Raw genomic sequence first — 22,221 nt, 5'->3', positions numbered from 1 at the left:
TTCTGTAAGAAAAAATAATGTATTTTTATTGGAAACCATGCAAAATAAATAATGTTTATTTTTATTTCAAATGCTAAAAGAACAAACCAATCATATATCACATTTAAAATTAAATTAATATAAAATGAATTTTGTGTGATACCAATTGATCTAGTCCGTTCTAATTCAAAATACTCTTTTTATTAATTTTGTTTGTCTCAGTAATATATATTTTTTTAATAAAGTAAAAACACTTTGTATACAAAAATATCAAAATACCTACTTATACACAAATTACAAAAATATCAATATTTTATTTGTACTTTGTAAATGCAACAATGTCAAATTATTTTACATAATTACACTAATTAATAAAATATTATTATTTTTTAATCTACTTAAAAAGGGCACGTGACCATTTGAAATTGGATGAAAAAAATTCACTGCAAGAAAAAATTATTTCTGTAACAAAATTTTTTTGTCTCTAAATCTACTTTTTCCGTTACTAATGACATTAGAGACGAAATTAGTAATAGAATTATGTTAGCTACATAAATTTTAGGGACGAAATTCCGTTACAAATATATTATTTTTTTTTGTAGTGATTATATAATAAGATTTATAAGAATTATAATAATTATCCTTTTATAATTATTTTTAAATATATTAAATAAATAATTAATTAAAATAAAATTGTTTGAGATTTTTCTACCAACCAATAAAGAATAAAATATATACTCCATTTTTTTAACAAAGTATCAATTTTTTTTTTCAATACCATTAAAAATATTCATACATTTAAATAACATTTTATATAAATGTCATCGCATTTGTATTATATAATATAAATGTATGTATTCTTTTCTCTTAATTTATATCATGAATGAATATAATGTTATTATTCAAAGTTCGTTACGCAAAAAACAAATGAATACTTAGTTAGACGACGAAGATAATATAATATATATATTGAAAATTATATTAATAAAAAATTATTTTGGTAAACAAAGTTTATAGTTTTACCATTTTATAAATTTTTTAAATATATTAGGTAAGTAATTAATTGAAATATATCGTTCGAGATTCTTCTACTAACTAATATCAATAAATATTAAATAAAATTAAAAAAAGCCGTAAAATTTGCCAATTTATTAACTTTTTAAATATAATACGTAAGTAGTTAATTAAAAGTAAAATCGTTTGAGATTCTTCTACCAACTAATACCGATAATATTAAATAATTTTCAAAATAATATTTAGTACTTTCCGTTTTTTAAATTTTTTTGAGTAAGTAATTAATTGAAAGTAAAATCGTTCGCGATTTTCCTGCCAACTAACAACAATAATATTAAAGTCAAGTCGTAAATATTGAGATTTTATTTTGAATTATGGATATCAAAATAATTTATTTTTTATAAAAAAATTAAATAATTTATTTTACAATAGAAAGTAAGAAAATAAAATAAAATATAAAAGTTATTATTAAATAAAAATAGAAAGCAAAATAAATTGATTTTACTCCCATATATATTTTTCATAGAAGATTCCCGAACCAATGCTGTATATCCGTGCCTTGTCAGCGTCCACGCTGGAATTCGAACCAATCAGGGCGTCAAAATCCTCCACGTCATATAACACATCATTGACAGCTCGTCACCTGTCTACGTCAGCACTCCGAGGACAGAGTTGTCATTTCACAGTGGAGTGGCATTCTCGTAGTTTTATGAACTAGTAGGGGTGCTTATGAACCTGGTCAGTTTATCCTTGATTCCCTCTATATATTTGCTCTCGCTCTCTCTCTCTCTCTCTCCACAGACACGCCGAGAGGACAACGAAGGTGGTTTTGGTGCTTCTTTGGAGGTTTTCGTGAGCGACTTTTGGAGGCTGTGATTTTGTAAGTGGTGAAGTTTGTTGATGCTGAGTGCGATATTGTTGTTGTTAGAGGGTTTTTTTTATTTGATTTTATGGTTGGATCTTGTTGGATCTGAGGGTTTTTGTGTTTCTGCTGCTGTTGATAATCTGTGTGGCTGTTTTGTTTTGAGGTCTCGTGCTTATTGATGATGATCTGTTGGTACATTTCGGTTTGTGAATGATGGGTTTCATGTTTTGATGCTTATCTGTGGAAAGAAGGTTTTTGCTGGGTTACTTTGAAGTTTGTGTATATTATCTGATTTTTCTTTGCTTGGGACGATTAGGCTGTTTAGAGCGTTCATGGATTTTGGAATTTTGCCCAACCTTTTTTTTTTTTGTTTCGCTGTTGACATTTTTGTGCTCTTTTGGAGTGCTTGCCTGTGCTTTATGGATCTCTTTTGTTGACTGTGGGAAGATGTTTTCACTGTTCTTCGGTGAACCTCATCCTTACACACCAAAGCTGATGTTTAGGTTTTTGATATTTACGTTTTATCATAACTTTGACAGAATTGGATGGCTGGTCTTTTAGATATATATATATGTATAGCGTAGTTTGTTCTTGAAATCGTGTTTGACTTTCCTGATCTTGCTAGAATGAAGTTAATATGTGCAGTCATGAATGTAGATATGGTGGGAACTATGATTTGTGCCCTACCTTGTCCATTGAAGGTGTCTTGAGTTTACATTTTCTTTTGAATTGCTTTTGTAGTTTTTGTATGAGTTTTTGTTCGGTGTCAGCTGGCCCTTGAAATACTTAATTAGAAGGACTCTTGTAATCATGTGTGTGTAACTGTGTGTATCTATGTCTATGTGTTTTACACACTAGCAATGTGCTGATCTGTTTATAAGTGTGGTGATGGTAAGTCATGTTTGGGTGGGTCAGCAGGAATGGTTGTCGTGTTAGTTTTTTGATATATGCATTTGATGTTTCATCCAATTATTATTTCTGATTGCCTTTGCTTCTTTTGTTGTGCTGAATCTGAAATTGGTTTATAATGCGATGAAATGATGATATAGTTGTTGTAGTTGCTATCATGGTGAGAAAGAGACGGACTGATCCTCAGGCTGGAGGTGGTAGCGGTGGTGGTGGTGGCGGCGGTGGTGAGGGATCGGAGACTCAGGAAACTGCTGGACGTGGTGCTCCACAACGACCGCCACAGCAGCCACAGCAACCACAGCAACCACCGGCCCCGCAGCAGCATCCAGGAGGAATGCAAGGAAGAGGTTGGGCTCCCCAGCGAGGAGGTTATGGTGGTCGAGGTGGACGAGGTGGCAGAGGACCTTCACAGCAGCCATACTATGGTGCACCTCCAGAGTATCAACAAGGGCGAGGTGTCCCACAATATCCTCAAGGGGGTTCATACCGCCCTGGCCCGTATGTAGGTGGCCGTGGACCGCCACCTTCTTCTGGCGGACCATCTAGGCCAATTGGTTCCGAGCTGCACCAAGCTACGCAGTCTCCATATCAAGCTGCACCAAGTCATACAAGTCCATATGGGAGCACTTCGGAGGCACTTCAAGGGGCTAGCTCTTCATCCCAGGTCCCTCCACCAGCACCCCAAGAAGTTACTGAGCAGTTTGAACAGCTTTCTCTGCAGAAGGAGGTGGCTCCAAGCACTGAATTGGCACCTGTTTCAAGCAAGTCAGTTAGATTTCCTTTGAGGCCGGGAAAGGGTAATATTGGTACAAGGTGTATTGTGAAGGCAAACCATTTCTTTGCTGAGCTACCTGACAAAGACTTGCATCAATATGATGTGAGTTGTTGATATACAATCCCTTTTAATTTTGTTTATTTTTGCTAATTTATTTTCTTTGTTATATTGTAACTGGATATAATTGTAGCGTTCTCTCTTCTCTTCTTGGTTCTAGGTTTCTATCATACCAGAGGTCACTTCCCGTGGTGTTAATCGAGCTGTGATGAAGCAATTAGTGGACCTGTACAAGGAGGCTCATCTGGGTGGGAGGCTTCCTGCCTATGATGGAAGAAAGAGTCTTTACACTGCAGGGCCTCTGCCTTTTGCATTGAAGGAGTTCAAAATAACCCTCATTGATGATGAAGATGGTCCAAGTGGTGCCAGGTTTTATTCCACACAATTCTCAAGGAGTTGTCTGATTATTTCTTTGCGCGATAATTTATTTCAACACTGTTTCTCATTAAACTGTGGATTAAAATGTTTTACAGGAGAGAGAGGGAGTTCAAGGTTGTTATCAAGTTTGCTGCACGGGCTGATTTGCATCATTTAGGCATGTTTTTACAGGGTAGACAAGCAGATGCACCACAAGAAGCCCTTCAGGTTTTGGACATTGTTCTGCGTGAACTACCCACAACTAGGTATATGTTGTTAGCCTTTATTTTTCTTCTCTCTGTTAGGACTGCCACAAATTTCATCACTGCTTTGATGAATTGTTTGCTTAATGTTTTTTTTCTGTGTAGGTACTATCCTGTAGGTCGGTCCTTCTATTCCAGTGCCCTTGGTGGTAGGCAGCCTTTAGGTGAAGGGTTGGAAAGTTGGCGTGGTTTCTATCAGAGCATTCGGCCGACTCAAATGGGTTTATCCCTGAATATTGGTGAGTTATGTTCTTGTTTTAATTTTCTGCGCTATCTTATGTATTTTCTTCCCCCTGTTTAAGTTGTATTGGATTTCTTATATACCTTACAGGTTGTGATTTTAAGTTTCATAATTGATAACATAAGATCCTAGTTATTTTGTACTCGAATTTCCTTTGTATGCTGATGACTATTGTTTTTGTTTCTTGAATCCATTTTTTATGGAGCAGATATGTCATCCACTGCTTTTATTGAGGCGCTCCCAGTAACTCAGTTCGTCTCAGATCTCCTGAACAGGGATGTCTCATCTAGGCCCTTATCTGATGCAGACCGTGTCAAGGTTAGCCTATTTTTTTGGTTTCCTCTGCTTTCGGGATTGTGCACTTACTACCATTCTGATGTCCTTTTGTCACCCGTTTTGAAGACTAAAAAAATGTTGAGATAATTAGCCTTTAGGCTGTGTTATGTTTTCATAATTTTATACCTATAAGGATATTTTTAATGTGGTTTTTGCACTTTCGAGGTGTAACTGAACATGTCCTCACTATATGTTATTTATCAGGAGTTCAACTGTTTCGAGTTTGTCTATTAAGTCACACACAGTCGCCTATCCTGGTAGTTGACTAGGTTTATACATTTTGACATGTTCTCTAATATTGTTGGAATTGTTACAGATCAAGAAAGCTCTTAGAGGTGTGAAAGTAGAGGTCACACATCGTGGAAATATGCGAAGGAAATACCGTATTTCTGGCTTGACTTCACAAGCAACAAGGGAACTCACGTAAGGACCAAATGCAAATTTACTTTATTATCATTTATGTCGAACGATTCCTTATAACTAAGTCTATGATGTAGTGTACTGATAGTGTTAAGTTTTTTCTTTTGAGTCTCATATATATTTATCATCTGTCCTGATACTGCTTGAGTTAGATTTCCGGTTGATGAGCGAGGTACCATGAAATCGGTGGTAGAGTACTTCGTGGAGACATATGGCTTTGTTATTCAACATACTCAATTGCCTTGTCTACAAGTTGGAAATACCCAGAGGCCAAACTATCTTCCAATGGAGGTATGTTTACTTGCACCTAATTATTATCGAAAGTGGCTTAGACTACCAAACCATTTATTTGTTTATTTTTTTGAATTTCCTTTGTGTAGGTGTGCAAGATAGTGCAGGGACAGCGCTACTCAAAGAGGTTAAATGAACGGCAAATTACTGCCCTTCTGAAAGTCACTTGCCAGCGTCCAAAAGACAGGGAGGCTGACATAGTTAAGGTAATACCGGTGATGAAATCCATTTTGGCCGTTGTGAGTTGTGAGTTAGTGTGAGTTCTATGCTGACAGTATTTGGGGTTTATTATTAACAACCATTTTTATGGTGTATTTTGAAATGTTATTTGTGAATTGATTGAGCTTTTTCATATTTTCTCCAGACTGTACGCCACAATCAATATTCTGGTGATAAGTATGCTAATGAATTTGGAATCAAAATTAGTGAGAATCTGGCACAGGTTGAAGCTCGTGTCCTGCCTGCACCATGGGTAACTGCAAAGTTCCAATATATCATATTTCCATGTTACACTTATTTGTATACGAGTCTTGAAAGTCATGTTTTTTCTACAGCTTAAATATCATGATTCGGGCAGGGAGAAAGATTGCCTTCCCCAAGTTGGGCAGTGGAATATGATGAATAAGGTAATTTTCCTTGTAAAAGAAGTAAATTGTTATAACATACCAACTGAATAAAGGTAAGATAAATTGTAAGCAAAAGAAGCGTAAACGGTGAATGTTTCTGAAGTGTGTGATTTTACATATTACTTGGTGGCTCAAATTTTAAGTTCTGCATTTGCTGTTTGTGGGGATTATATATTTTATTCTGCATTCTGCAGAGGATGGTAAATGGTGGCACAGTGAACAGTTGGATGTGCCTCAACTTTGCTCGGAACGTGCAGGATAGTGTAGCCCGCACTTTCTGTCATGAGCTTGCCCAAATGTGCATGACATCTGGCATGGTAAAGATACTCAGATAATATATATTTGCCTTTCATAATATGTTTGGTTTTTAACTTTTGATTTCCTCTTGCAGACTTTTAATCCCGAACCTGTATTGCCAGTTATGAGCGGCCGTCCAGATCTTGTGGAACGAGTGCTAAAAGCTAGGTTTCATGATGTCATGACCAAATTGCGGCCTCATAAAAAGGAGCTGGACTTGCTCATCGTTATATTGCCTGATAACAATGGAGCTCTTTATGGTATGAGATGATGAATCTTATACAAAATTGTGAATTGATCCCATATATCTCTCTTTTTCTTGATGTTCTTATTTTATTCTATCAAGGGGATCTGAAGCGCATATGTGAAACGGATCTCGGCATTGTCTCACAATGCTGTCTACAGAAGCATGTGTATAGGATGAGCAAGCAATATCTTGCAAATGTTGCTCTAAAGATCAATGTAAAAGTTGGCGGGAGGAATACAGTCCTGGTCGATGCTCTCTCGAGGCGCATACCACTTGTCAGCGATCACCCTACTATCATTTTCGGCGCCGATGTTACCCATCCCCATCCTGGAGAGGATTCTAGTCCCTCAATTGCTGCTGTATGTTTACTAATTCGATATATGATCAATCCCCCCGTGTATGGAAACCATTTGCTCGACTTTCCAACTGGGTTTTCACTTCTGTTGCCTTGATTTCTTTTCAGGTTGTTGCCTCCCAGGATTGGCCTGAAGTTACAAAATATGCTGGCTTGGTTTGTGCCCAAGCTCATAGGCAGGAGCTCATCCAGGATTTGTACAAGACATGGCAGGATCCAACTCGGGGAGCAATGCATGGTGGCATGATAATGTATGGTTTCTGAGTCATTACTTTGTGCACTCATGAAAGAATAATTCATATGTATATATATATATATATATATATTCAATTTTCATAATCATGAACAGGCCTACTTTTTATAGGCTGTGTGAATATGGTCTGCGACTGATGTTTTGTCTTTCTATAAAGGGAACTGCTAATCTCATTTCGAAGGGCTACTGGACAGAAACCACAGAGGATCATTTTCTATAGGTAATCTCTTTTGCTACAAATATTTTATTGAATTCTCTCCTCTTGTGTTACATATGATGGTTGTTGTGGCATACAGGGACGGTGTCAGCGAGGGCCAGTTTTATCAAGTACTGCTTTATGAACTTGATGCAATTAGAAAGGTGAATTTGTACACACACTATTCGATGTTTCTTGTCATCTACTTTATATTTCTATGAAATGAAAGCTCTCTTAATTATTTGTTTTGTCATTGTTTTATGTTCAGGCCTGCGCTGCTCTCGAGCCAAACTATCAGCCCACTGTTACCTTTGTTGTGGTTCAGAAACGTCACCATACTAGATTATTTGCTAACAACCACAATGATAGGCATGCTGTTGATCGAAGTGGAAACATTTTGCCTGGTACGGAGCTCTGATTTTCTGTCGAATATTAGCTTTCTCTGAAAATGGCCGATATTTACTAAAGAGTGCAATGTTTGCAGGAACTGTTGTGGATTCAAAGATCTGCCACCCTACTGAATTTGATTTTTACCTTTGTAGTCATGCTGGAATTCAGGTAAATTTTACATAGGCCGATCTTTTTAGTCTATTTTAAAGAATTTCACTTTCTCGATTGATTGACGATTCGGAATATTTTTTAATCAAACAACAGGGCACCAGTCGGCCTGCCCATTACCATGTTCTGTGGGATGAGAACAAATTCACTGCCGATGCCCTCCAGAGTCTGACTAACAACCTTTGCTACACGTAAAAATCTCCTGCCCGGTCCTATCTATTGTTTGGATTACATTCTTCTTTCCTGCGGCTAATTAATTAATACTATTTTCTTATGCAGCTATGCTAGGTGCACTCGATCTGTCTCCATAGGTATGTGTTCTTCGAACATTTCGTTGCGAAACCTTATATAAATCCCTTTTGCCATAATTTTGATTTTCGTAATTGTCTTTGTGTTTGCGACAGTGCCTCCTGCTTACTATGCCCATTTGGCTGCTTTCCGCGCTCGCTTCTACATGGAGCCGGAAACATCTGACAGTGGGTCGATGTCGAGTGGTGCAGTTGGCGGCCGTGGCGCAGGTGGTGCAGCAAGGGGCACTAGGGCTCCTGGTGCAGGGGCTGCCATCCGACCTCTGCCTCAGCTCCGGGAGAACGTCAAGCGGGTGATGTTCTACTGCTAATTTAAAGCGATGGAACCTTTTAAATTATTATTATTAAAAACCTAATTTCCTTTCTGCTGGATTTGGATTTGGATTTGAGACTTTTGCTGTGTGTGATATGTTATAATTATAATTATGGTGTGTATGTCATGTCAACTTGATTGATGGATGATGATTGATGCCTATATTATATGCTATATTTGATGCTGAATTTCTTCATGGACGATCCAAGCAAGTCTTGATTTGATCATCTTTCTCACCTAGCAAGTCAAGTCTTAATTTTACAATAAGCATTCTAATTTGTGTTTGGAAGACTACTTAATATAGTATTCTCCTAAGGGGCAACGTAATAGTATGTATGTACTGTAAAATTATGATTCAAAGTCTTTTTATTTTGCCTGACACATAGGCCTTGACTTTGAATGAATTAGCAAATCTTTTGGATAATTATTTTCCTACGATCTAATTAATTACTCTAGTTCAATTTATTCCAAGACTTTGAATGATTAGCAAATCTTTTGATTAATTCAAGACTATTTTAATTAATTTTCCCAAATTCGTTTTTCACTCACTATCAATTGATTTTGAAGAATTCCAATTGAATGTAACAGATTAATTAACCAACACCTTTTTGGTTTTTATTATAAATTAATGATTGAACGTTATATTTTGTAAGATTGATATATTTAATATATAATGTTATATAGTAATAAACCTAAAAAAGATAAAGATTTTTTTTTTTTTTTTTTTTTTTTTTTTTTCATAATGTGAAAATTCGCGGCTGTTAGAGTCGAACGCAATAGTTCAAACTATATTTTATTATTTAATTACACACACAGTAGATAATTAATTAATTAATTAATGTCATTATTCCACAATATCCGATCTATCATTAATTCGCTGGAACAATATTGATTAATAATAAAAAAAAATTAAATTATAATGCATATAAAAATATGTCAATGGATCATATGCTAAATATTATATTCAGTATCTATGTTGAATGCTTAAGAAATAATTGGTTTAATATAATTAAGATATGTAATTTTTATGAAATTCATCACGTGCTAAATTAAATAAAGACTTAGTATATACTCCATAATTTTTCAACTAGATAACGAGTGCCATATGAAATAGAAACAAATTCAAGAAATTTAAAATATGCACGTTTACTAATGGAACGAGCTGTAATTAAAATAATTAATTATTGCATGAACAATTTATTCAACCTTCTATTTGCTGGAATAATAATAATAATAATAATAATAATAATAATAATAATAATAATAATAATAATGAAAGCATAAAGCAACCTAATTAATCATTTGTACTTATTTTATTATTCATGTTGAAAGGAGTTTATTTTGCAATTCTATTAAGAGGGCGATTGATACAAAAAAATAAAATAGTAAAACCATGAGAGCAAAGAATGAAATTCATAGAGAAAAGGAATCAAATAGAGAGTGATAATTAATTAAGGGTAAATTACATAACACATCCTTGTATTTTATTAAAAATGTACAAAAACACTCTATGTTTTATTTATTGCGTGAACCCTCTTGTGTTAATAAAAAATTTGCATGAAATACCCTTATTGTTCAAAACTGATGGTTGGTTCAAAATAAAAACCTAAATTAGGTAAATTTTATACAAATAAAAAATATAAAATATCTTAAATAATTTTTTTAATAAAATAAATAAATAAATAAAATAAGTTTCCCTTCAAGTTTTCCTTCTCGGCCATTCTCAATGTGGGCCTGTCAGAAAGTTCATTTTTTATCAACTGCAATGGCCGTATTCTCGACATTGAATTCTCGATCTCGTATTGACGGAGACACTGTAGTTAGTACTCTAGAGTACAAGTATAATCGCATAAAGTGCTATATAATAAAAAAAAAACCAAGTCAAGAAACAAAAACATTAAATGTATTCCCTTAAACCACTACTCCAAATAAATGTAAACTTAAATAAAGATGGATAAATACCATGAATACGAGGAAACCAAGGTTCATAACGAGGAGATTAATCATCAAAATCAGCAAAATAGACTTTATCTTTATCTTTTGTTCTTTATTATTTGACTATGAAGTAGATATTTTTTTGGTTTCAGGGGTGATAATATTTTGGTTATTTTATTTTAGAGATTCTTGATTTTTTTTTATAAAAGTTCTTTTTGATTATCAATATTTGTTAGCGGCATCCCCGACGCTGCCTGCGTACGGCGACGCCGTGCGGCGCCGGCCCGTACGCGAGGAATGCTACCTGGTTGATCTTGCCAGTAGTCTATTGACATGGTATCGGATTACCCGAACCCGAATAACGAAGGACCAACCACGCCCGTACCCGATCAATGAAATTACCTTGTATAAAGGTTGTCAGCGTCAAGTACTAGTCAAACATTGTTAGATGCAAAGAATCATATGGCAATAAGATTCAAAAGAAAATAAAAGCCACAGGTACATTAGAACTCTTTTCTAAGGGTGCCGCCCCAGGCACCCAGTCAAACTCCCACTTGACAATGTCTTCTGCCCGGATCGGCCCGTCGGAGCGAGCTTTGGGTCCAAAAAGAGGGGCGTTGCCCCGCCTCCGATTCACGGAATAAGTAAAATAACGTTATGAGAGAATAGAGAAGAGAGAAAATGAAAAAAAAAAAAAAAGTCTGACCGAAAAGATAGAAAGAGGAGAACGGTCCGGTCGGTTGGAATGAAAAAATGAATTTAAGATTTTCTATGTATTTATATTACTTTATAATATAATGATACTTTTTATTAGTTATTTGTCACAACAATTTTGTTAATTTATTTGGATGTCTTTTTTTTGTGAAAATTCTATATATATTTTCTCCCAAAAATATATTACACATATTTATTAAGTAATATAAAAAAATTAATTAAAAATTCATAAAAAATTATATAATAAATTAAATAAATAAAAAATTGATTATTATTTGTTAAAAAGAGAAAATTACACAAATCACACTCCACTAATTTCCAATTCAGCACCTATAAAATATATAGAATATATGCTGTTTGTTCATAATTACAATGTATATGGTATGTTATGTGTGAGACTATATTATTTGCTGTATTTGTATTATATTAATATAAATGATACGTTGTTTCTAGTAGTAATAATCTGTGTTGTCTGTTAGCACACTACGGTGATGAATTTTAAAATACAGCATTCACTATAGAAAAGTGATGACCGTTGCATTATTTATTGAGTAGTTTCAAAATAAGCAAAAATATTGTTGGGACTGGGTCAACTCAGTATGATATTATCCGCGCTAAACCTGTACGGATTTGTTTTTGGATATCCTCCAAAAGACCTCATATTAGTGGAGTTCACTTGGGGACTTTTATAAGGTGTGCAATTTTCTTCACAATTTCCGAAGTGAGACTTGGGTTTGCATCTCAACAAATATAATATAAAAAATACTATTTAAACAAAAATTCAAATCTAATACAATTGCAATCGACACTCTCAGCGACAAGTTACATGAAATCTAAACTACCCCTTATGGTGGTGGTGCTTTTGCAAAAATTACATCATATTCGTCATTGCCGTTAGATCGAACCAAGCGCTTTTTTCGCCCATTTCCCGAATCAAGAATGATCAGCTCATGACGCACGGAACCTGCATCGCACACGTCCTGTGGGTGCGCCACCAATCTGTAGCTGTCTTTGATCGAACTTTTCTCAATCTTGAACCAGTTCCTTAAGGTATTACAGTTTGGATTACCTACCGCGCCTCCAATAGTTATTAATGGTAAACGTGAAACGGGATCAGTTTCGCCTGCCTGCCACACCGTGGAGTTAGCGCACGCCGGCTTGGAGGTTTCGATCTTAATGTTGAGCGATTGGGAGAGGCGAATGTCGGATCCTACCCAAGGGTGGAAGCTGACAGGGATGCCTACTTCCAAGGCGGATGCTTGCGACACGACAGTAGGGCATCCTTTATCCAAGTAGTCGGAGAGTGTAAGGCCCCCGAATGCCAACCCGAGTATCGTTGGCTTTCTAAGGACATAGTATTTTTCTCCGATCTGTTATGAATCAAACATACATAGCAATATCAGATCGATTAGGGTTCAACGTCTTTCTTACAAAGATCTTTTTTAAGAATGGGGTGTACATTGTTGGGGGTTTGAATTTTGAATTTGAGTTAGACGTTTTTCTTTTTTTGGAAAGTACAATTAATTTAATTTAAATGTTTGATAAAATAGTTGTTGGGGTTTGTATTTTGAATTTGAGTTTGACGGTTTTTTGAAGAGTACAACTAATTTTATTTCAATGTTTGGTAAAATAGTTGTAACCAAGCCATACAAAACTGGGTGTGTTGGGATCATAGATTGGCCCCACAGGTCAAGTTCTAAGCACGCTTAACTCTAAAATTTTATCAATAGGGTTCTCGAAAAAGAATATGTATATTGTTGACTTGAGTAGTTTATATTCAATCCATTTAACCTCTAATCAATTTCGGATAGCCTAATACCGGCACATCCATACATGGGAGTTGACGAAAGCAATAACCATGTTGTGACGGATTAGGGTTAATGATCGAATAATAAATAGAAAACGTAAAGAAGATACAAATTTACGTAGAATAGGAACGGAGAACAGATTTATCCACGACGGCTAGGGTACAGATTACAAATTCCCGTGAAAGCTCAACGAAGCAGTAAAAATATCAAAATACCCTTAACTTCTACTAAAATTAAAAACATAACATTATAAATACAATTATTTTATACATAAAATGAAACGACAAAAATATAAAAAACTTACACACTTCTACTGACTAATAAAATTTTACTATCATTTTTTAATTTATTACAAAACCTAAACTGACCTCTTTTATTTGGGAGGGAGGGAGTGTTATTCTTCTCAAATCTAAAAAAAACAAAAATAAATATTTTACAATACTTTCACAATTAATAATAACTAATAGTAACAAAAATTGTTGAAAATTCTAAATTTCAAATAATACAATTAAATATTTAAAAAATAAAATATAAATATCCTCCATTTTCATTTTAGATATAAAAAGCTTGTATATTAATTAAGTTGTTTTATCAAACACTATAATACAAATAGTTATATTGAATTAGTTAAACCAATTAGTTGAATAAGATAACAACTAATTAATTAAATCCCCTAACATCTAATAATTATAAGCTAGCGAATTGCTAAACACAATCTTAATTGTAATAGCGGTAAGATGTAATCAAATTAGATGTTAATATAATATTTTGAATATAAAATTAATTTTTAATTAATATTCTCTCGGTTCACTTACAAGTATATACATTTTTATTTTAGATTGTCTAATTATAAAGTAATAATTTTTTCTTTTTTAATAATTATAAAGTCTATATTTTTCACAAATAACCCTACTTTAGCATCGATATCATTGCTTTGACACAAAAGATAAAATTATCTTTACGATACTATAACTATCAATTATAATTAAAATATTATTATTTTTTAAATTTCGCGTCAAAAGTAAATATATATTTTAAAAATAGACAAAGAGAATATAAAAAGCAAAAATAGGCGATCTTAAAAAATCCTCCGATCAAGCACCACATTAGGGCGATCCTAAAAAATCCTCCGATCAAGCACCGCATTAGGTTTGTGTTTTTTTCATGTTTGATTGATCCACGCCGAATATATATATATATATATATTAGGTACCTTGAGAGGCTCCTTGTTGGTGTCGAAAACTATAGTCGGTTCTGGAGTAGTAGCCGAGTATGTGCAAGAGAAGAAGAAGAAGAAGAAGAACGACAACAAGAAGAACAAGAGAAACTTCATTACAACTACTTAATTAGGGATACGGATGATTATCCATTGTCATCTACAGGGTGGCCTTTTTATAGATGTTAGTTCGTAAAGACAAGAATCATTTATCAAAGATACAAAATCAATAAACAAGAAGAGATTAAAATTGAATTAGATTAAATAAATGTTTGCCGTAGCAGCACAGCTGGATCGACGCAGCAACAGTTGCCATAGAAGATGTAGCAAAATAAATAAACTAGTTGTCCCGTAATGGATGAGTTGATAGTGCCAGAGATGAATCCGTGATAGCGAGGTAATGTGTTCAAACTCCTAATACTTTCAGATCTTGCTGGATTCCTGCGTTATAAAAAAAATAAAAATATTAGTTGCATATGATATAATAATTCAAATATATATATATATATCAGAGTAAATGGTATATATAATGCACCTTAGTAACATGCCATAATATCAGATCTGTTTAAATCATTAATAATGTCTGGAGGGTTAATTATTAAATAATTATTGAAGGTCAATGATAATCCTTAAAAACATGGACGAGTTCACAAAACATGCGCATTAATGGAATTAATTATATAACTCAGTGTCTTGTTTGATTGGCAATTTTTTTAAAGTCTCATACTACTCAATTATTAAGATTCTTTATAAAAATATATTAGTATTTTATTTTACAAAATATTACATTCAAATTACTATTTAAAAAAAATTTAACCAAAAACTGAAAAAAAAAAACCAAAATCTAATATTTTTTTTTTGCCAAAAGACACAAATGATGCTTTGTGGAGTTATAGTTTTGGTTGGGGTTCTTTTCGTCAGAATTATAATTTGAATTTAATATTTTATAATAAACAAATATCCGAGAAGGGTATGGATTGAAGTTGTTGCAGATTAGGATTAATGATCCAATAACAATCATAAATGTATAGACACGAATTTACTTATACGAACCAATAACATGTTGGCTACATCAACTGTAAAAACGAAGAATAAATTTATTGAGAACGATTTGTTTACAAATGAAGGATTTTATCTCTAAGTTTAATCAAAATACATTTGACTGGCTCAGCCCAATACCAACTCCAAAGTCCAATACCGCATACCGCTGGGTCGGAGACCACTCTGCACCCCCGGAACCCAGACAACGGATTCGGCCCCCTTGACCCTCGACTCGCTGATCAGGCAGCGAGACCTCCGTAAAAACTCCGCAAAGCACCAAACTAGATTTAAAGCGTATTAACAATTGAAAAAAATCAGTTGATTTTATCTAATAAACACATTTAATAAAAACAAAAAGACAACACTTGATTTTGTCGGAAGCTAATGACCGTCTCACCTAAAAGCTCGAACTTGTTAGGGAAACTAAGCCATTAGTTACATATCCCGCAAACGGGAGTCCTCAACATATACCATGTCGGAAACTAATGACCGTCTCACCTAAAGCCATTAGTTACATATCCCGCAAACGGAAGTCCCCAACACGCCCCCTCAGGTGCAAGTGGGTCTGCGAAACTTGCACATGCATATGCCACAAATGGGGACGGGCGGGACTCGAACTCGAGACCTAACCTAGGCTCTGATACCATGTCGGAAGCTAATGACCGTCTCACCTAAAAGCTCGAACTTGTTAGGGAAACTAAGCCATTAGTTACATATCCCGCAAACGGGAGTCCTCAACAGATTTTATTTAATAGCGGCACGGGATTATGGGCTCGGTTTTGCTCAGCAACACCCAGCCCCATCGCCCAAAGTGATATATATATGTATATATGCATACATATTCTATATGTATACTACATTTGATCGGGCTAAAAGAAAATGGAGCCGATGATCCCTTCCCTTTAATAGCGTATATTGTCTTAAATAAAAGTATGTGTTGTACAATTAATATTATATTTATATGTCCGTTGTATGATTGCATACTATGTATATGTACTGTTAATTCATATGATATATTTATATTATATTAATATAAATCATATGCTGTCTATAATTGTAAAAAAAATATCTATAGAATGTTTTGTCGCCCCTGCTAGGGAGGATGAAAGATGATTTTATTGTCTCAATCTCTATTACAATCAAGCATGCAAAAGTTAATTTATTCTCTTAAATTTAATATTTTAAAACGCACCTAATTTCAGAAGTTGAATAAACAACCAAATAAACCATTAATTATACGGTGTGTTGTCAGTCGACAAACACGCGACACATTGTCAGCACTAAAATTCAACATCGTAACAGCCGCTCATATTAATATCAACTTGAGCTGATATCAGTTATTATTTATTGACTAGTTTGGACAGAAAAGAAAGCATCAACAAAATTGAAAAAAACTAGAGAGCAGCAATCATAGAAGAAGTCATTGAATTCATACAAACGAACTGCAGTTAGATCGAAACAACGGCTTATGGTGGCGGTGCTTTCGCAAAAATTACATTATATTTGTCATCCCTGTTAGATCGAACCAACACTTTTTGTCCATTACTTCCGGGACGAATAATAATCCCATGAGTCACTGTAGCCAAGTTGCAGAACTCGTCCGGGTGCGTCACAAACCTGTAGGTGTTTGGGATCGAGCCCTCCTCAATCTTGAACCAGTTCCCGCCATTGGCGCAACTTGGATTACCTAGCGCGCCTCCAATAGTTATTAATGGTAACTGTGAAACCGGATCGGTCTTGCCTACTTGCCACACTGTGGAGCTGGCGCACGCCGGCTTGGAGGTTTCGAACCTAATGTTGAGTGATTGGGAGAGACGGATGTCGGATCCTTGCAGGGGATGGAAGCTGACAGGGATGCCTAATTCCGAGGGGGATGCTTGTGTCACGACATCAGCGCATCCTTGATTCGAGTAGTCGGAGAGTTTTAGGCCCCCGAACGCCCCCAAATTAAGTGTCGTTGGCTTTCTAAGAACATAGTATTTTTCTCCGACCTGTTGTGAATCAAACAGATATGTATTTATATCCTACAAATTAGACCTTGAGCAAGATATATACATAAATACAATGAATTATTGAATGTATAGTTTGTTCTTTTTGTTATTTCAAACTCAAATCTAGCACTATTCACTCTATACAGCTTCCAATAAAAATATATATATTTTTTTTATAATTTCATATTAAAATACTATTTAAACAAAAAATTTAAAATCATCATCGATGTTCAAATCAATTTCAAATAACAACCGAACAAACGCTAAGTTTGTGCGTTTTTAGAGGTTAGGGTTTAGTACCTTGAGTGGCTCCCCTGTGGTGTCGAAAACTATAGTTGGGCTTGGAGTAGTCGCCGAGTAGGTGCAAAAGAAGGAGAAGAAGAACGACGACAAGAAGAAGAAGAGAAACTTCATGATGACTTAATTAATTAGCTTGGGGATTGTATGATCATCCATTCTCATCTCATCTACGAGCCTTTTTATAGATGTTGGAGTGAGTAGAGTGACAGAAAAATGTAGGCTCTGCTTAGTTGTATTTTCAATTTTATTATCGTATTATTCAGATATACGACTTTATTATAATTTTCACTCCAAAATTAATCATATGAGTAGCTGGAGATATGATGCACACATAAATATATAAATAAGCTGCGGTTATGGTACTGACACCATAAGTATAATTGGCATTGTGGTGATGACATTGAGATCATATGGGTGTGTTTTGTTTATGGGATTCTTCGAAAAATTTACTATTAATTAATTTTTTTTTTTTTAAAGAATATCAAATTAAACACGTGATTTTTATATTTATATTATATTAAAGATTAATTTTATATTCAAAATATGTCGGATGAAATTATTTACTTTTATGCTTTCTAGCTTCATAGTGTGTGTTTTCCTTATGTGGTTGAATTTGATGCACCGATGAAATTAAAACATTCGCTTTTGAATTTTTTTTTTCTTTATTGAAAATTTGAAACTTTTCTTTTCAAATTTATTTTTATTCGTCTGTCTAGATTTTTGCACTTGATCATGTGGAACATCTTTGTTGTCCTCCATGACTTGGATCATCCTCATCACTGTTCATCTTAGCTATTTCCCTCATCTTAATTTGTCATCCCTCCTACCTTTTTTTTGGTCCTCGTCACAGTTCATCTTTGCCGTCACCCTCATCTTTGCTTCGAAGTTTGCTACTGTTTTTATTTTTAGTCCGATGTTATTGCAACTTAGTAATTCGTTTGTAAAGAGTGTCTATAACCTTGCGCTGTTCAATTAGCATGTATTATATTTGTACTGGATGAAACGCATTCTTGGATAATGACTTGGATGATGAGTGTGTGAGTGAGTTTATTCCTGCTCATTTATTTCGTGGTACTATATCCAAAAAGGAGGATAAAGTTTAACTGAAATAAAAAATAAAATCTCATTTGATCAAATTTGACATATGTTAATCTCTCTATGATGAGTGTGAACTGTGGAAAGTGCCTCTATTGGTGTAGAGAGTTAGAACTTGAAGGTTAGCTGCATTCTCTATTTTTTCTTGTAATCTCTAGTCCTAGAGGAGACAAAAACATATGACTAGAAAACACTTCATTCCATTTCAGTGCAAATAATATTGATTGTGTTACTTTATACAGTCAAGTTTGAGGTTGTATGACCAGCCCGACATAAAGAGTTGGTGTGTGTAGTTGATAGTAGAATTCCAGTAAGATAATGCATTCCGCGCTCTCAAATTCGTGCCTTTTACTCTCCTTGTTTCAAATTTTAAGGTCGGTGGAAGTCGAACGGAAGGAGAAATAAAAAAATCCAGCTAGAGATGTTGATAGATTAGAGATATGCTGATGTTATTGCAGTGTAGTGACAACTGGTGGCTTAAGTCCTCGTAACCTCATGTTAGGTGATAATGAATGTCGGAAGCTAATGACCGTCTCACCTAAAAGCTCGAACTAAAACTTTTAGGTGAGACGGTCATTAGCATCCGACATGGTATCAGAGCCTAGGTTAGGTCTCGAGTTCGAGTCCTGCCCGTCCCCATTTGTGGCATATGCATGTGCAAGTTTCGCAGACCCACTTGCACCTGAGGGGGCGTGTTGAGGACTCCCGTTTGCGGGATATGTAACTAGTGGCTTAGTCTCCCTAAAAAGTTCGAGCTTTTAGGTGAGACGGTCATTATTGATCTCCTCAAATATAGGTTATTTATAGATGAATTGAGTCGACAAACACATTGTGTCATGTATTGCTTTTCTTCTTCTTGGATTTACATTCCTTACTTCGGACTAGGTTTTATTACTACTGGTTTATCACACATTAATTGTTGTGCTATTTCATTGTGTGGTTAATAACATTGTTCCACAAACGACGACAATATAGTTTAAACTTTTGGGCATTATATTTTAATGTGTGGGCATTTTTTTGATAATTTTGTTTTTGTTTTATGTTAAAAAGTACAATATCATTTTTTATTAAAAACAGAAGTGAGGATATGACCCTTTCTTTTTTTCATAATAGTGAAAAAAATATATATATTTGAAGGACAGGGTTGACAGTATAAATTAGAGCTGACATTATTAAAGAAAGCAAGCAAAGTTAAGAAATTAGAAAGCAGCAATTACAGAACAAATCATTAATTCAATGAATATATATATATATATATATATTTCACATGAATAAATTACAGAAGATCTCAAATTAAACAAAATCCCCGATAAATTATAGCTCAAGCGGTTGAGCACTTATTGGCATGCTTGAAGGTGTAGCTCAACAGGTTCAATTCTATGAAGTGCGTGAGTGTACGCATGTGTGGGATTAGAAAAAAAAAAAAAAAAGGAAAAGAGAAGAACAAATTAAATGAAATCGAAACGACGCCTTACGGTGGTGGTGCTTTCGCGAAAACAACATTATATTTTTTATGGCTGCTGTTAGATCGAACCAAAACTTTTTGTCCATTGCTTCCCGTAACAATAACCACCTCATGGTTTATGGCAGCCACGTTGCAAATGTCGTTTGGGAATGACACCAACCTGTAGGTGTTGGGGATCGAACCCTTCTCAATCCTGAACCCGTTCCGGGCATTGGCGCAACTTGGATTACCTAGCACGCCTCCAATAGTTATTAATGGTAACTGTGAAACTGGATCGGTCTTGCCTACTTGCCACACTGTGGAGCTGGCGCACGCCGGCTTGGTGGTTTCGAACCTAATGTTGAGTGATTGGGAGAGACGGATGTCGGATCCTTGCAGGGGATGGAAGCTGACAGGGATACCTAATTCCGAGGGGGATGCTTGTGTCAGGACATTAGCGCATCCTTGATTCGAGTAGTCAGAGAGTTTTAGGCCCCCAAATGCCCCCGAGTTGAGTATCGTTGGCTTTCTAAGGACATAGTATTTTTCTCCGACCTGTTGTGAATCAAACGGTATATATTTATATCTTACAAATTAGACCTCGAGCAATGTATATATATATATATATATGCATAAATACAATGAATATATAGTTTGTTCTTTTGTTATTTCAAATTGAAATCAACACTATTTACTATGCATAGTTTTCAATAAAAATATACTATTATTTTTTCAAAATTTTACATCAAAATACTATTTAAACAAAAACTTAAATCATTATCTTATTTCGAATCAATTTTAAATTACAACCAAACAAACGCTAAGTTTGTGTGTTTAGGTTTAGTACCTTGAGTGGCTCCCCTGTGGTGTCGAAAATTATAGTTGGCTTTGGAGTAGTCGCCGAGTAGGTGCAAAAGAAAGAGAAGAAGAATGATGACAAGTAGAACAAGAGAAACTTCATGACGACTTAATTAATTAGCTTGGGGATCGTATGATCATCCATTCTCATCTCATCTGCCTTTTTATAGATGTTAATTAGAGTGACAAAAAAGTTTAGGCTTTGTTTAGTTGTATTTTTAATTTTATTTTCGCATTATTTAGATCTACGACTCTATATACAAATTTCCCCCTAAACTTAATTATTTAACTAGCTAGAGGGGATGGTTACGCACCATGCTGATTTTTCATATTAACACGTATTATATATACAAAAAAGCACATATTAGTATTATACACAACACATGCTGTGTATAATAAAGGTATGTGTTATTTTTTATAATAACAAGTGTGCTGTATACATGTCATGCGCTAACAATTAACTGTTGTGTGTGCTATAGCATGTGATGTTAGTTGTACTGTATTTGTATTATATTAACATATGTGTGCTGTCTATAGTAATATTGTGTATTGTTGATACTATAGCATGTGCTGTATTGATATTATATTAACATACACAATGTACTGTTTGTAGTAATACTATGTGATAAAATTCAGCACTGTAGCCGCCATCCTAGTTAGAGATTTGCATGCATACATATATAAATAGGCGGTGGTTACGATACCGTGAGAACGTAAGGGTTAGCATTGGTCTGATTAAACATGGACATTTAGATCGTATTAGTGTATAATTGAAGGGTCCATATTGAATTAGGATAATATCGTAATTCTGAGCTGAAATTGTTTCCTTATATGCTTTCTAGCTTCAATTTTCGTACACGATTGATCCTAAAATATTTTCTCGAACTTTTTTTTTTATTTAATTATTTTCAACTTTATTTTTGTTCATCTGTCTAGATTTTTGCATTTTATCATGTCAAATTAAACATTTTTGTCGTTCTCCACCTTCGATATCTTCCTTTTCTTCTTGCTATAAGTTGTTCATCCTCGTCTTCCCGCCATTTCTTCTTCCTTGTCGCGGTTCGTCTTTGTCTTTTCCCTTATGCTCTTGCCATCATCCTCTCGGTTCGTATTCACCTTGCCCTAATTTCTCAAATAACATATTTCCGTTTTACTGTTA

The 22,221-nt window shown here is 34.6% G+C and overlaps 4 protein-coding genes across 5 annotated transcripts; 1 reads left to right on the top strand and 3 right to left on the bottom strand.

Annotated features, from left to right (window-relative positions):
• Positions 1-1,768: 1,768 nt before the first annotated feature.
• LOC127255181 (protein argonaute 1-like) lies at positions 1,769-8,856 on the top strand. Of its 2 annotated transcripts, none has more exons than XM_051280573.1 (22): positions 1,769-1,873; positions 2,908-3,644; positions 3,760-3,968; positions 4,073-4,222; positions 4,325-4,458; positions 4,669-4,778; positions 5,113-5,219; positions 5,369-5,507; positions 5,597-5,713; positions 5,872-5,979; positions 6,062-6,133; positions 6,328-6,450; positions 6,525-6,690; positions 6,777-7,036; positions 7,141-7,283; positions 7,443-7,505; positions 7,582-7,645; positions 7,750-7,885; positions 7,966-8,039; positions 8,136-8,230; positions 8,319-8,350; positions 8,444-8,856. In XM_051280573.1, exons 2-22 carry the CDS (start codon positions 2,925-2,927, stop codon positions 8,656-8,658), a joined length of 3,237 nt encoding a protein of 1,078 aa, XP_051136530.1. In that variant the 5' UTR covers positions 1,769-1,873; positions 2,908-2,924; the 3' UTR covers positions 8,659-8,856. The 2 variants fall into 2 exon arrangements, with proteins under 2 accessions (XP_051136530.1, XP_051136528.1); XM_051280571.1 differs by having other exon boundaries at positions 1,787-1,873; positions 2,917-3,644.
• A 3,179-nt stretch (positions 8,857-12,035) lies between these two features.
• On the bottom strand, positions 12,036-14,463 carry LOC127255333 (21 kDa seed protein-like). The gene is made up of 2 exons (XM_051280828.1): positions 14,331-14,463; positions 12,036-12,679 (listed from the first exon to the last, which is right to left on the bottom strand). Exons 1-2 carry the CDS (start codon positions 14,448-14,450, stop codon positions 12,155-12,157), a joined length of 645 nt encoding a protein of 214 aa, XP_051136785.1. The 5' UTR covers positions 14,451-14,463; the 3' UTR covers positions 12,036-12,154.
• A 2,293-nt stretch (positions 14,464-16,756) lies between these two features.
• On the bottom strand, positions 16,757-17,792 carry LOC127255311 (21 kDa seed protein-like). Its single transcript, XM_051280798.1, has 2 exons — positions 17,666-17,792; positions 16,757-17,365 (listed from the first exon to the last, which is right to left on the bottom strand). The coding sequence occupies exons 1-2, from the start codon at positions 17,777-17,779 to the stop codon at positions 16,841-16,843; spliced, it is 639 nt and encodes a 212-aa protein (XP_051136755.1). The 5' UTR covers positions 17,780-17,792; the 3' UTR covers positions 16,757-16,840.
• Positions 17,793-20,009: 2,217 nt separating this feature from the next.
• LOC127255309 (miraculin-like) lies at positions 20,010-21,182 on the bottom strand. The gene is made up of 2 exons (XM_051280797.1): positions 21,052-21,182; positions 20,010-20,759 (listed from the first exon to the last, which is right to left on the bottom strand). Exons 1-2 carry the CDS (start codon positions 21,163-21,165, stop codon positions 20,232-20,234), a joined length of 642 nt encoding a protein of 213 aa, XP_051136754.1. The 5' UTR covers positions 21,166-21,182; the 3' UTR covers positions 20,010-20,231.
• Positions 21,183-22,221: the final 1,039 nt, after the last annotated feature.

This window comes from Andrographis paniculata, unplaced genomic scaffold, assembly GCF_009805555.1.
Source record: "Andrographis paniculata isolate CXL003 unplaced genomic scaffold, ASM980555v1 Contig53END, whole genome shotgun sequence".
NCBI classification, from domain to species: Eukaryota; Viridiplantae; Streptophyta; class Magnoliopsida; order Lamiales; family Acanthaceae; genus Andrographis; species Andrographis paniculata.
This window is presented reverse-complemented; position numbering and strand designations above follow the sequence as displayed.

Excerpts from the sequence above, each read along its gene's own strand:
- LOC127255309 (XM_051280797.1), bottom strand. The coding sequence starts at position 21,165 with ATGAAGTTTCTCTTGTTCTACTTGTCATCATTCTTCTTCTCTTTCTTT. Across the intron at positions 20,760-21,051 it reads CCACAGGGGAGCCACTCAAG|GTCGGAGAAAAATACTATGT; the intron begins GTACTAAACCTA and ends GATTCACAACAG.
- LOC127255333 (XM_051280828.1), bottom strand. The coding sequence starts at position 14,450 with ATGAAGTTTCTCTTGTTCTTCTTGTTGTCGTTCTTCTTCTTCTTCTTC. Across the intron at positions 12,680-14,330 it reads CCAACAAGGAGCCTCTCAAG|ATCGGAGAAAAATACTATGT; the intron begins GTACCTAATATA and ends GATTCATAACAG.
- LOC127255181 (XM_051280573.1), top strand. The coding sequence starts at position 2,925 with ATGGTGAGAAAGAGACGGACTGATCCTCAGGCTGGAGGTGGTAGCGGT. Across the intron at positions 6,691-6,776 it reads TAACAATGGAGCTCTTTATG|GGGATCTGAAGCGCATATGT; the intron begins GTATGAGATGAT and ends TATTCTATCAAG. Across the intron at positions 7,284-7,442 it reads ATGCATGGTGGCATGATAAT|GGAACTGCTAATCTCATTTC; the intron begins GTATGGTTTCTG and ends CTTTCTATAAAG.
- LOC127255311 (XM_051280798.1), bottom strand. The coding sequence starts at position 17,779 with ATGAAGTTTCTCTTCTTCTTCTTGTCGTCGTTCTTCTTCTCCTTCTTT. Across the intron at positions 17,366-17,665 it reads CCACAGGGGAGCCACTCAAG|GTCGGAGAAAAATACTATGT; the intron begins GTACTAAACCCT and ends GATTCACAACAG.